This window comes from Gekko japonicus, unplaced genomic scaffold (assembly GCF_001447785.1).
Source record: "Gekko japonicus isolate JY-2015 unplaced genomic scaffold, Gekko_japonicus_V1.1 scaffold3183, whole genome shotgun sequence".
NCBI classification, from domain to species: Eukaryota; Metazoa; Chordata; class Lepidosauria; order Squamata; family Gekkonidae; genus Gekko; species Gekko japonicus.
This window is the reverse complement of record NW_015170370.1, coordinates 37,075-50,814: the sequence shown is the minus strand read 5'-3', so window position 1 is coordinate 50,814 and position 13,740 is coordinate 37,075. Positions and strand designations below refer to the sequence as shown.

Here is a 13,740-nt window from a genome sequence, read left to right as displayed (position 1 = left end):
CCACAATGTCTATTTTTCCCTCCAACACCAAGCACTCCAACGCCCCAATTTTACCTCTGACACTTCTAGCATTTGTATAGAAACAGCTGTAATTTCCCTTACAAGTTAAGCCTGCATCCTTCCTCTTGCCATCTCGAGATGTTGTTCGGCAGTCCATGTCACTAGCCATGGCCTCTGTGGACAATTTCAATCCACCTCCCTGTAGAAAAGCAACAGCTACCCCCTCATCTCTCTCAGATGAGCCAACCCAAACCAGAGACTTTTCATCTCCTGTCAGCTTTCCCCCAATATTCAGTTTAAAAACTGCTCTGCCACCTTTTTGATTTTAAGCGCCAGCAGCCTGCATTACAGGCACTCCAGAATAGTATTCTAGAACTGAAAACATGGAACAATTGCACTTTTATTAACCTTTTCCAGGACAAAATGCCTCCGGAACAGCTCAGAATGGCCCGGAATGGGCAGTAAACAAAGAATAGTGCCACAGGAAGCACTGGGATGCATTACAGGCACTCCAGAACAATATTCTAGAAGTGAAAACATGGAATTATCGCACTTTTAATAACCCTTTCCAGGCCAAAATGCCTCCAGAACCTACCTAGGAACAGGCCAGAACGGTTATTAAAGAATAGTACCACAAGAAACCATGGGATGCCTTAAAGGCAATCCAGAACAATATTTTGGAAATTCAAACACAGAAATATTGTGCATTTATTAACCCATTCTGGGCCAAAATGCCTCTGAAACACCTTGGAATTGGCCAGAACAGGTATTAAACAAATGATAGTACCACAAGAAGCAGTGGGATGCCTTAAAGGCACTCCAGAACAATGTTTTGGAAATCCAAATGCAGAGATAGTGTGCACTTATCAACACATTCCAGGCCACAATGCCTCCATAACAGCTTGGAACAGGTTAGAATGGGCGTTACACAAACAATAGAACCACAAGAAACAGTGTGATGCCTTAAAGGCAATCCAGAACAATATTGTGGCAATCCAAACGCAGTGATAGTGTGCACATATTAACCCATTCTGGGCCAAAACACCTCCAGACTCTTCCGGGGTGTCCCAGAGGCATTTTGGTCTGGAAAGGGTTAATGAAGGTGCAAGAGCCCGTTTTCACTTCTAGAATATTGTTCTGGAATGCCTGTAATGCATCCCAGTGCTTTTTGCGGTACTATTGTGTGTTTAATGCCCATTCCAGACCGTTTTTGGGTGTTCCGGAGGCATTTTGGCCCGGAATGGGTTAATTAGTGCACACTATCTCTGCTTTTGGATTTTCAAAATATTGTTCTGGAGTACCTTCAAGGCATCCCATGGTTTCTTGCGATACTATTATTTGTGTAATGCCCGTTCCGAGGTGTTCCAGCGGTGTTTTGGCCTGTAATGGGTTAATAAGTGCACAATATTTCTGTGTTTGGATTTCCAAAATATTGTTCTGGATTGCCTTTAAGGCATCCCACAGTTTCTTGCAGCATTATTGTTGTTTAATGCCCATTCTGGCCTGTTCTGAGGTGTTCCAGAGGCATTTTGTCCCGGAAACGATAAGTGTAAGGTATTTCTACATTTGGATTTCCAAAATATTGCTCTGGAGTCCAAACCTCATTTTCTGTGCATGGGGCACTTCCTTATTCAAATGTTCTTTGAAATACAGGCCTCAGGGAAGCCCTGCGTACTGAAGCTCGTGGCGTCAGAACCAGTGTTTGGACTGGCCGTCACTGTATGTCACCTTGCAGGGCCCCATCCCCAGAGCGTGGGGATGTGTCATTTGGGGTGGTCGAAAGATTATTTTGGGGTGCAGCCTGGCTCCAGTGTCTGCTTGTGTGATTGTCCTAGGGGCACTGCACTTTGGAGCAGCTGGCACCAGAACCATGCTTTGGACCAGGATACAGCATATATCCCCACAAAGGGGAGAGTCCTGTGAATGTGGGGGTATATGATATGTGGTGGTCCAGTTCTTATTTTGGGGTTCAGAGCTTTCCAACTCTCTCCTTAGTATTTCTGAATGACTACTTGAATAAGTAACGAATAAGGAATGAATAAGGAAGTGTGAATAAGGAACCAACTTCAGCCTCCTATTCATTGGCTGTAGTCACACACCCTAAATAATCCACTTTCAGTGCACTTTTGAATTGGATTTTGCCAGTTCACACTGTAAAAATCCAGTTGGAAAGTGCATTGAAAGAGGACTGAAAGTGGATTTAGTGTGTGTGACTGCAGCCATTGTCAAGCTTTTGGGCACAAAAACTAACCTTATTTCATACTTACTACTGCTCATTCTCTGCTTTAGTATACAGAGAAGTTCTCACAACTATTTATTCATCATGATCCACCACATATTTTTTTACTTACCTTCTCCTCTACAGGAATCACTTGGTGATATTTGTGCTCTTTGGATCTGCTGCACACGGCGCAGAGGGGGTCTTTGTCCTCCTTACAGAAAAATCTCAGGGGCTCCCGATGCTTCTGGCAAACTTCCTCCCTTCCTTCTTTTGTTTTCACTGCTGTCTCCTTCCTGCCCTGAGGACTGAATTTCTTGGCTATTTCGACAAACTTGGCCAGCTGCTGATTCGGGCGGAGGCTCCCCTCCTGCGTCTTTCCTCTGCATTGGGGACAGGAAGTCTCTGCCCCCGACTCCCCCCAGCTGCGGGTCAGGCAGGCTCGGCAGAAGTTGTGGCCGCACTGGGCGATGGTCACCGGTTCCTCGAAATAGTCCAGGCAGACGGAGCAGGAGGCTTCCTCGCAGAGCTCCTTGACTGGACCTCCAGCCGCCATGGCCGTGCCACACCTAAGACTGATGAGCAATAGGGTTAGTTTCGTTTTCTCCGTGCTCAAGCGGCGATGGGCTGTTTGCTTTCCTGGAAATTGCTCATTCTTTCCGCTTGGGTGAAATCAACTGAGCGCAAAGGAGGGGGGAGGAGTTCTGTGGAACTGCGTAAAGACTGGGCAGAAATCAGGGGTTTGGGAAAGTATTTTAATAGGAAATTGGAATCTATAGTAAGGGTTGTTGCTTTTTAAAAAAAATATTAAACCACCCACACCTGTAACTATGCTGAAAGACAAGGCATGAATCCAAGTAAATCCTTTCCATCCGAGGGCTGCAGGACCTGATGAACAAGAAACAAAACCAGAAACAAAAAAAAACCAAAAAAACCCCCCCCCCCCCCCCCATTCTAGTAGACTTGCCTAAAGAGAATGAACCAGACAACTCAGACCATCCACTCACAAATGGTTGCTGAAGTGGATTGAAACTGAATTATTTAGCATGTGTGAAAAGTGCCCAGGGCACTTGTAAGTTGCCACATTCCTTCCAAGCAAAGAAAACGACTGACAGAAACTTGGAATCATTGTTGTCTTATTTGCCTGAACCCACAGGACCCCAACCCCATTGACACTAGGGCTCTCTGGAACAGTTTCTGTCCACCCAGTAAAGCAACCAGTCCCTCCCTCCCTCAAAACACTTTCCTCCTGTGGCAACTCCCATGTCCTGCCTCTGATCCTGTTTTTTGGCCATTTGAGAGTTTGGTGCTTTAATGTACTCAAGTCTGTTTGAGTGTCGTGGTTAAGTGCACGGACTCTAATCTGTGAGAACCGGGTTTGATTCCCCACTCCTCCAGTTACACCTGCTGGATGACCTTGGGCAAGCCATAGTTCTGTCAGAGCTGTTCTCTCGGGAGCAGTTTCTGTCAGAGCTCTCTCAGCCCCACTTATCTCACAGGGTGTCTGTTGTGGGGAGGGGAAGGGAAAGGTGCAGTTACAGAGCCGCTCCACCGCCTCCTGGATAAGTCGGCTTCCTGGGTCTGGGGGCCGCCGCAAGCCGTGGCATTCCAGGCGGTTAAGAACCTGCTGGTGTCTAATTCGGTCCTTGCGCATTTTGACGAGGCTCTTCCCGTGGTGCTGGCTTGCGACACATCGCCTTATGGGGTGGGAGCAGTCCTGGGGCATCGGCTGCCAGACGGCCGCGAGGTCCCAGTGGCCTATTACTCGCGGGCTCTGTCCGCGGCTGAGCGCAACTATGCGCAAATCGATAAAGAGGTATTGGCGATTGTGGCGGGGATTTTAAAAAATCACCATTACCTGTATGAGCGGCCATTCACGGTCCTCACGGACCATAAGCCGCTGTTGGGCTTTCTCGCCCCTGACCGCCAAACTCCCCAGATGATCTCGCCCCGGGTTCTGCACTGGTCCATCTTCATGGTGGGGTACTCCTACACCCTGGTTCATCGCCCAGGGAAGGCGATGGGTCATGCAGACGCCCTTAGCCGCCTTCCCCTGCCTGTCTGTGACCCGGATCCGGCTCCCGCGCTCCAGGTCGCGCTGCTGGAGTCCCTTCCGGACCAGCCTGTCCACGTAAAGGAAGTGACCCACTGCAACTCCAAGGACAAGCTTCTTGGGAGGGTTTTAGACTGGGTGGTGAGGGGGTGGCCAGAGGCCAAAGGGGACCCGGACATTGCTCCCTTCACTTCCCGGAAAGACGAGCTATCGGCCCACAAGGGTTGCATACTGTGGGGGAGCCGGGTGGTCATTCGTAAGCCCCTAAGGGAACGGGTTCTCACCGCCGTGCACGAGGCGCATCCAGGGGTGGTGCACATGAAAGCCTTGGCCCGGAGTTATGTATGGTGGCCGGGGCTGGACAAGGACATTGAGGACGCCATAAAGAGATGCCAGCCATGCCACGCCTCACGGCCAGAACCCCCCCGAGCACCAGAGAGGGCCTGGGAATCCTTGCATCGCCCCTGGTCAAGATTGCACCTGGACTTTGCGGGACCCTTCCAGGGCCAGCTTTTCTTCCTGCTAGTAGACTCATACAGTAAGTGGCTGGAAGTGGTCCCGGTCTCCGCCATGTCCTCCAAAGTGGCCATCAGGGCGATGTGGCGAATCTTCAGTGCCCAGGGAATTCCCGACACGCTCATCATGGACAATGGAACAGCCTTCACCTCAGCAGAATTTCAGGACTTCACGAGGTACTACGGCATCTGCCATGTCCGGTCGTTCCACCCTCTGACCAACAGCCAGGCGGAACGCATGGTCCGCACAACCAAGGACGCCCTCCACCGCATGGACTCAGCGGACTGGGACTACAAACTGGCGTCTTTCCTGTTTGGCCAGCGGACGACGCCCCACACCACTACGGGGCGCAGTCCGCGGAACTACTCCTGGGCCGCCACCTGGCGACCCGGCTGGATCGGCTGCCCCCCGATTGGGCATCACCGGAGGCCCCAAGCATGGAGACACATGAGGCCGCCAGGGGCTTCTTCCTGGACAATCCCGTATATGCAAGGAACTACACCCAGGCCCCCCCGTGGATTCCAGCTCGAGTCATCCGAGTGAAGGGCCCCCGATCGCACGAGGTCTCGTGTGAGGACGGCCAAGTGCTACACCGCCACATAGACCAGCTATGCCGCAGGACGCTGCCCTTCAACCCCGAGGACTCGGATCTGGCTGACGCTCCGGAACCCGAGCAAGGAGTCCAACAACTGGTGACCGGACCAAGCCTGCCCCTCAAGGCCGACGCTGGGACTTCCCCAGCAGGGGAGCCCGAGTCCCCTCATCCAGAGGCGCCTGAAACACCAGCACTGCCACACCCAGCACCATCCCCAGTCCGCGCGGCACCAAGGGTTTCCGGGGGAAACGCCTCTGCAGCCCTGGAACCGCACCGCTCGACCCGCACTCGGAAACCACCAGCCTACCTGGAGGATTTTGTCTGCGGGTGCATTGCGAACCAAGGGGGGAGGGGTGTAGTGTATACAGCCTGACGAAGCCAGGCATGCCCGAGCTTGTCCCTTGACCAAAACCTCAAGCTTCATGCCTAAAGACAATGGGCCAGTAGGATCCTAGCCAGGCCCGTCCAAAGCCGGAAGGCCAATAGGTCTCTGGCTTACTGTAAATAGCCTATCGGGAGTGGGGAGTGTGTGTGCGGTGGTGGGTCTCTGCAGGAATATAAGCCGGCCTGTGAGCCGGCCAAGGTGTCTTGTTCCTGACTAATAAAAGTATGCTTAGCTGAAATCACTCTCCATCTGTGTACTTTTCACTGGCGACGAGGATGGGATCCGCACTCCCATGAACAAAGACCCAGACGCCGACTCGAGCACCGCATCGAGCCCCGACGCCGAGATGACCGCGAACCACCCTGCTTCGCAACCGAGTTCTCCAGCCGTTGCTCACCGCTCCGCTCCCGGCTCCGTAACCCGCCCTGCTGACCCCGAGAGCAGCAGCGACCTCCACAACGCTCTGGCCCCTGCCGCCGTTCCTGAGCTACCCCAACCATGTGGGCACCGCACAATGGCGACCAACCAGGGGAACATCGCGGCCTTTGACATCTCCCGCCCCACGGAGTGGGAGATCTGGCTCGAAATACTTGAAAACTTTTTCGACTGCCACGACATCACTGACGAGGGGAAGAAGAAAGCTCATCTCCTGCAGTTGTGTGGCATGGGCACCGTCCTACTACTCAAGGACCTCATCGCCCCGAAGAAGACAAAGGATGAGCCCTACGCCATGCTGGTGAAAGTGCTGACGAACCACCTTTCACCTAGGCCCACGAAATTTGCAGAGCGTATGGACTTTTGCGCAAGGGTCCAGGGGCCGGACGAGTCGGCCCCCGAGTTCCTGGCCAGGCTCAGGAGAGCAGCCACAAATTGCGACTTCCTGCACCTAGCAGACACCCTGTTGACCCAATTCCTGGTGGGTCTACGAGAGCCCAAGCTCCGCCGCAAGCTGGTCAGCCAGGACGAGCTGGACCTGGATAAAGTGATCTGGGAGGCCAACGCATACGAGAAAATCCACCAAGACCGCTGCACCAAGGCGGTCCACCGCACTCAAGTGACGGTCAGCTCCGACGCCTCGGATGAGGACGAGGTCCTACAGGTCCATCAGTGGCAATCGTCTTCCAAACCAGGCAAGGCATCGACCACGCCAACGCCGAGCAAGACATCGACCGCGTCTACACAGTGTGCAAGCTGCGGGAAAGGCCATGAACGCAGATCGTGCTGCTTCCGAACCGCGATCTGCCATGCCAGCAATAAATCAGGGCACATCGCCAGGATCTGCCACGCCAAGGGACAATGCCCGAGATCGGCTGCACACCAGACCTCACCCGAGTGGGCCGATGACCTCCACTCTGTATCAGCACACTTTCCACAACACCAGGTCTGTAACTTGCCCCCTAACGGCCCAAACAAGATGCATGTCACGGTCCTTATAGAGGGGTCTCCCTGCCACATGGAGATCGACTCTGGGTCAACCTACTCCATCATCTCGGTGGACACGCTCCGCTCACTGTGTCCCCAGGGGGCACTCCCCTGTGGAAGTCGTGGGGTTTCCAGTTGCGGGACTTTAATAAGAACCCCGTGGCGGTGCGGGGCTGGGGCAAGTTTCAGGTGGAGTACCAGGACTTTAATGGCACCCTAGACCTGCTGGTGGTGGATAGGCCCCTCTCCAGTCTACTAGGACTATCTTGGTTCGAGGCCCTAAGACTCTCGGTGAATGGAATCCATCAGGTCGGGAAGCGGGGTTTTGGCGAGGTGTGTGCGGAATTTCCCTGTGTCTTTAATGGCACACTGGGACTCTACTCAGCCCCCCCCCCATTTCCCTGGACCTAGACCTCGCAGTATGGCCCATCCGCATCAAGGCCCGGCTACCGCGGACTGCAATGAAGCCTAAAATCGAGGCGGAGCTGGATCGCCTGGTGGAACAAGGGATCCTAGGACCGGTTGCGTTGGCCCGATGGGAGACCCCCATTGTCACCCCTGTCAAGCCGAATGGGGAGGTACGCATTTGTGCGGACTACAAATGCATGCTTAACAAAGCCTTGCAGGCTCACGCGTACCCAGTACCGGTGGTGAGCCATGTGTTGGCTGCTTTGGCAGGGGCCTGGGTTTTTGGCAAATTGGACTTGGCCCAGGCGTATCAACAGCTGCCGGTTGATGCCGCCATGGCTGAGGCCAGACTATCACAACGCACCGGGGGGTTTTCAAGGTGCACCGCCTCCAGTTCGGGGTGTCGGTCGCGCCAGGAATTTTTCAATCTTTCATGAATTCCCTCCTAAAAGGTATCCCAGGAGTTCAGCCGTTTCTAGACGACGTGCTGATTGCCGTCCCAAACCACTCGTCTTTCGCCGACCGGCTGCAGGCGGTATTACATCGATTCGACACAGCGGGCCTCAAGGTGAAGTGGGAAAAGTGTCTGCTCAGGGTCTCCCAGGTGGAATTTCTGGGCTTCGCAGTCGATGCCTCCGGCCTCCACCCCTCCGCGGACAAGGTGAAAGCCATCACACACGCCCCGCCCCCAAAATCCAAACAGGAACTGCAGGATTTTCTGGGCCTATTGAACTTCTATCACTCCTTTTTGCCCCTCAAAGCTGCAGTTACAGAGCCGCTCCACCGCCTCCTGGATAAGTCGGCTTCCTGGGTCTGGGGGCCGCCGCAAGCCGTGGCATTCCAGGCGGTTAAGAACCTGCTGGTGTCTAATTCGGTCCTTGCGCATTTTGACGAGGCTCTTCCCGTGGTGCTGGCTTGCGACACATCGCCTTATGGGGTGGGAGCAGTCCTGGGGCATCGGCTGCCAGACGGCCGCGAGGTCCCAGTGGCCTATTACTCGCGGGCTCTGTCCGCGGCTGAGCGCAACTATGCGCAAATCGATAAAGAGGTATTGGCGATTGTGGCGGGGGGTTTTAAAAAACAACATTAATGAGCGGCCATTCACGGTCCTCACGGACCATAAGCCGCTGTTGGGCTTTCTCGCCCCTGACCGCCAAACTCCCCAGATGATCTCGCCCCGGGTTCTGCACTGGTCCATCTTCATGGTGGGGTACTCCTACACCCTGGTTCATCGCCCAGGGAAGGCGATGGGTCATGCAGACGCCCTTAGCCGCCTTCCCCTGCCTGTCTGTGACCCGGATCCGGCTCCCGCGCTCCAGGTCGCGCTGCTGGAGTCCCTTCCGGACCAGCCTGTCCACGTAAAGGAAGTGACCCACTGCAACTCCAAGGACAAGCTTCTTGGGAGGGTTTTAGACTGGGTGGTGAGGGGGTGGCCAGAGGCCAAAGGGGACCCGGACATTGCTCCCTTCACTTCCCGGAAAGACGAGCTATCGGCCCACAAGGGTTGCATACTGTGGGGGAGCCGGGTGGTCATTCGTAAGCCCCTAAGGGAACGGGTTCTCACCGCCGTGCACGAGGCGCATCCAGGGGTGGTGCACATGAAAGCCTTGGCCCGGAGTTATGTATGGTGGCCGGGGCTGGACAAGGACATTGAGGACGCCATAAAGAGATGCCAGCCATGCCACGCCTCACGGCCAGAACCCCCCCGAGCACCAGAGAGGGCCTGGGAATCCTTGCATCGCCCCTGGTCAAGATTGCACCTGGACTTTGCGGGACCCTTCCAGGGCCAGCTTTTCTTCCTGCTAGTAGACTCATACAGTAAGTGGCTGGAAGTGGTCCCGGTCTCCGCCATGTCCTCCAAAGTGGCCATCAGGGCGATGTGGCGAATCTTCAGTGCCCAGGGAATTCCCGACACGCTCATCATGGACAATGGAACAGCCTTCACCTCAGCAGAATTTCAGGACTTCACGAGGTACTACGGCATCTGCCATGTCCGGTCGTTCCACCCTCTGACCAACAGCCAGGCGGAACGCATGGTCCGCACAACCAAGGACGCCCTCCACCGCATGGACTCAGCGGACTGGGACTACAAACTGGCGTCTTTCCTGTTTGGCCAGCGGACGACGCCCCACACCACTACGGGGCGCAGTCCGCGGAACTACTCCTGGGCCGCCACCTGGCGACCCGGCTGGATCGGCTGCCCCCCGATTGGGCATCACCGGAGGCCCCAAGCATGGAGACACATGAGGCCGCCAGGGGCTTCTTCCTGGACAATCCCGTATATGCAAGGAACTACACCCAGGCCCCCCCGTGGATTCCAGCTCGAGTCATCCGAGTGAAGGGCCCCCGATCGCACGAGGTCTCGTGTGAGGACGGCCAAGTGCTACACCGCCACATAGACCAGCTATGCCGCAGGACGCTGCCCTTCAACCCCGAGGACTCGGATCTGGCTGACGCTCCGGAACCCGAGCAAGGAGTCCAACAACTGGTGACCGGACCAAGCCTGCCCCTCAAGGCCGACGCTGGGACTTCCCCAGCAGGGGAGCCCGAGTCCCCTCATCCAGAGGCGCCTGAAACACCAGCACTGCCACACCCAGCACCATCCCCAGTCCGCGCGGCACCAAGGGTTTCCGGGGGAAACGCCTCTGCAGCCCTGGAACCGCACCGCTCGACCCGCACTCGGAAACCACCAGCCTACCTGGAGGATTTTGTCTGCGGGTGCATTGCGAACCAAGGGGGGAGGAGTGTAGTGTATACAGCCTGACGAAGCCAGGCATGCCCGAGCTTGTCCCTTGACCAAAACCTCAAGCTTCATGCCTAAAGACAATGGGCCAGTAGGATCCTAGCCAGGCCAATGAAAGGGCTAGGTCCCAAGCCGGAAGGCCAATAGGTCTCTGGCTTACTGTAAATAGCCTATCGGGAGTGGTGTGTGTGTGTGCGGTGGTGGGTCTCTGCAGGAATATAAGCCGGCCTGCGAGCCGGCCAAGGTGTCTTGTTCCTGACTAATAAAAGTATGCTTAGCTGAAATCACTCTCCGTCTGCGTACTTTTCACCTTCTAAGACCACTTTCAAAGTATGTGCCTTGCCTCCCCTTTCCCCTTCCCTTCTGCCAGGTGTTGAAACCCAAATGTGCAGCTCTTCAATACCGAGTGGTGGTTAGTAGGAAGTTTTGTCTCTGTGGTAAGAGTCCCACAGAGGTGGGGCTAATATAGGTCTGTGTGACAGAGAAGTCAAAGTCATGCCCATTTCCTGAAAACGACCAATCGCCTTTAAACCTGGTTGGAATATTCATGGGACAGGTAGCAGCCAATCAGGGCCTTCGGAATATTGGGAGAGCAGGTGGGAGTTAGAGCCCAAAAGACAGTTAAACAGCCGTTTTCCTCCAGACCCGGCTGAGCCGCCAAGGAGGCCGGTTGTGGGACTTCCTTGGTTCCAGGAGACAGGGCTGGCCTCTGGGTCTCTGTCTTCAGAGGAAGCTGGCTGGCAGAGTGCGGTGTCCAGGAAAGGCTCACACCTCATGTATGTTCTTTCGTTTTCCAAGATCAAGGGACAGACTGTGGTTCCAGTGAAAAGTATCCTGGCAGGTATCCCCCTGGGATTCATTCCGCCTGGATTCAAAATTCTCCCCCAGGGCAGGTGCTGAGGAAACGTCTTTGTCTACTCCACACTCTGGAGAGCTGCTGCTAGTCAGAGCACATGACCTTGAGTTCGATGGACCGGCAGAGCTTCTTGTGGGGAACTCTAGGAGAAGTGCTGAGAGTCAAGTCCCCTGAGCACTTCAGTCGGGAAGAGGCAGCTGGTCAAGAAAGGAGAGGCGGATGCCGAGCCAGGCAGAAAGCATCTTCGGTGCCCGTTGAGGGTTTTTTTCCTTGCAAAAGCTGCCCCAGATGAGCATGAAAAGAACACAGAACATCTCTTGGGAGCGAATTCCACAGGACGCCTGTCCCCTTCAAGGACCTGGCCCATCCTGCTCCCCCAACATCTTAGCGGGGAGGAAAGAATGTCCCAGCATGAGACTCTGGGGCAACTCTATGATAAGGTCAGCTTGCCAACCTCCACATGGGATAGGATAACCAAAGAGAGATCACAGGATAAGTGAGTAGAAAATAGTCAGTGGCAACTGTGATATATTTATGAAGAGCATAGCACTCTTTTATAGATTTTTTTAAAAAAATAGCTCACTATTAATAGCTCACTACTAATTAATAGATCACTACTAATACAAATACAATTTCTGTACATTCATACAAGAATAGACATGAAAAATGATTCCACAACGTTGACAGGCACAGTCCAATAATCTAAAGTTCTTACAAACAGTAAATTTTCTTTGTGTCTTTCTTGTACTATTATTGGATTGCAGACAAATAGCATAAAGGTCATGAATCTGCAGACAGGCTTGCTCCAATACCTGTTCCATAAGGCTTCTTCAGAGCAGAATACGTGTAGACCCAGTGAATCCTTTCCTACTCAGCATTCATCTCAGCATGCTGTCTCTCTGCATGATGCTCACACTCAGTGAAATATTCTCTTATCCAGTTTTCCACATGGGGCCTGGAGATCTTCAGGAATTACAGTTGCTGTCCAGATGACACGTATCTAGGGCTTCAAAGCCCCCAGCGGGTTGGGGAATCCCCTGCCCCCAGGGTCCTGTTGTCCACTGCCACTTGGATTTTTATTTTAAATGCAGCCTCAGACACCTACTGGAAGTTCCTACCGGAAGTGACAAATGGGTAGGGTAGCTCTGGCAATCGCTGGAAACTCTATGGGCCAGTGATTCCTAGAGCTGCCCTTTGTCACTTCCAGTAAGAACATCCAATGAGTATATGAGGCTGTGTTGTTGTTTTTTTAAATCTCCCGTAATGCTGCCTCCACCAACTTGTCAGGCACTGCCTGAGAACCCTACACAGCTCAGTTCCCCTTGAGAAAATGGCTTCACTGGAAGATGGACTGTACAGCATTACACTCTGATAAGGGTCCTACCCTTCCCCAAACTCTGCTCTCCCCAGGCTCTACTTCCAAATCTCCAAGGGATTTCCCAGCCCAGTTGGAAAGGCCAGTTGGAAATGGGACATACCCAATTAATGTATATGCTTGACCCGGTCTTCACTGCTGACAGTTCCAACACATCTCCAGCCCGATAAACCCCATTTATGAAATCCGCTAGGTGTCCAATAATTACAGAGAATATTTTTTTGTATTAATTGTCAACTAAAGTCTGAAGAAGTTGGTTTGTGTGGTTCTGCTGACGCTGATGTGATCATTTCTCCCTGCAGGCTCATCTTTGCTTCCCGGCCTCAAAAGAGACCCACGTTCTGCACCATCTCCTCTCCCACACGCTTACGTCAAGGACCCCCGCCAGATGCCCAGCAGACGGGTCTTCCCTCAGCAGCTCCTGCAGTAGCACCTGGAGGCCTTCCTTGGCTTCATCTGAAAGGAAGGTGGAGCCGGTTTGGGGGGTGCTGAATGCCTCGCCCCCTGCAGAAAGCCTTGAAGGCCAGCCTGTCACTCTCCTGCTGGAAGCAGGCCCAGGGATTCAGGACCCCAAGTGGGACACTGTCTTCTTGGCATCCTCCTGCCTTGATCGATGGACACAGCTCTCCCTAATGCTATGCCTCAGCAATCCAGAAAAGACATGGCTTCGGGTACTATGGGACCGGCAGGCATATTTTCTCTCAACAAGGCGATCAGCATTTAATGCACTTGGCTTTGGGTGCTGCCTTGGCCTGGGCTCCCATTCAGGATGAACCACAGAGCTCATGCCATGACTGAGCTTTGGAGCTTGAGCCCCAGGGGAGTCAGGAATTTCCTGGCAGGATGGAAGTATTAGACTCTTCGCTGTAAGGGAAAGACTCGTCGTCCAGCCCTCAGGGTGTGCTAACTGAGTCCCCCCCCCCACTCCCACCTGAAGCCAAGAACTGACAAACACCCAGTACAGAGTGGCATGATGGTGATTGTTTGGGGCAGGGCTTTTTTTGTAGAAAAAGCCCAGCAGGAACTCATTAGCATATTATGCGACACCCCTGACAGCACATCTCATTAGCATATTAGGCCACACCCATGCCTTCCCTTGGTTTGCCCGAGCATCCTGCGGCAAGCCGGCCAGGGAAGGCACGGGGAGGCATTTAAATGCCTCCCCAATC

General features: G+C 53.8%; 1 protein-coding gene across 1 annotated transcript in view; it reads right to left on the bottom strand.

Moving 5' to 3' along the window:
- LOC107116335 (tripartite motif-containing protein 7-like) overlaps nucleotides 1-2,776 on the bottom strand; it is a 46,256-nt gene extending 43,480 nt beyond the window's left edge. Inside the window, exon 1 of the mRNA XM_015418238.1 lies at nucleotides 2,352-2,776. Coding sequence (XP_015273724.1) covers nucleotides 2,352-2,774 — 423 coding nt within the window. The 5' untranslated portion in view covers nucleotides 2,775-2,776. The remainder of the gene's footprint in view (nucleotides 1-2,351) is intronic.
- Nucleotides 2,777-13,740: the final 10,964 nt, after the last annotated feature.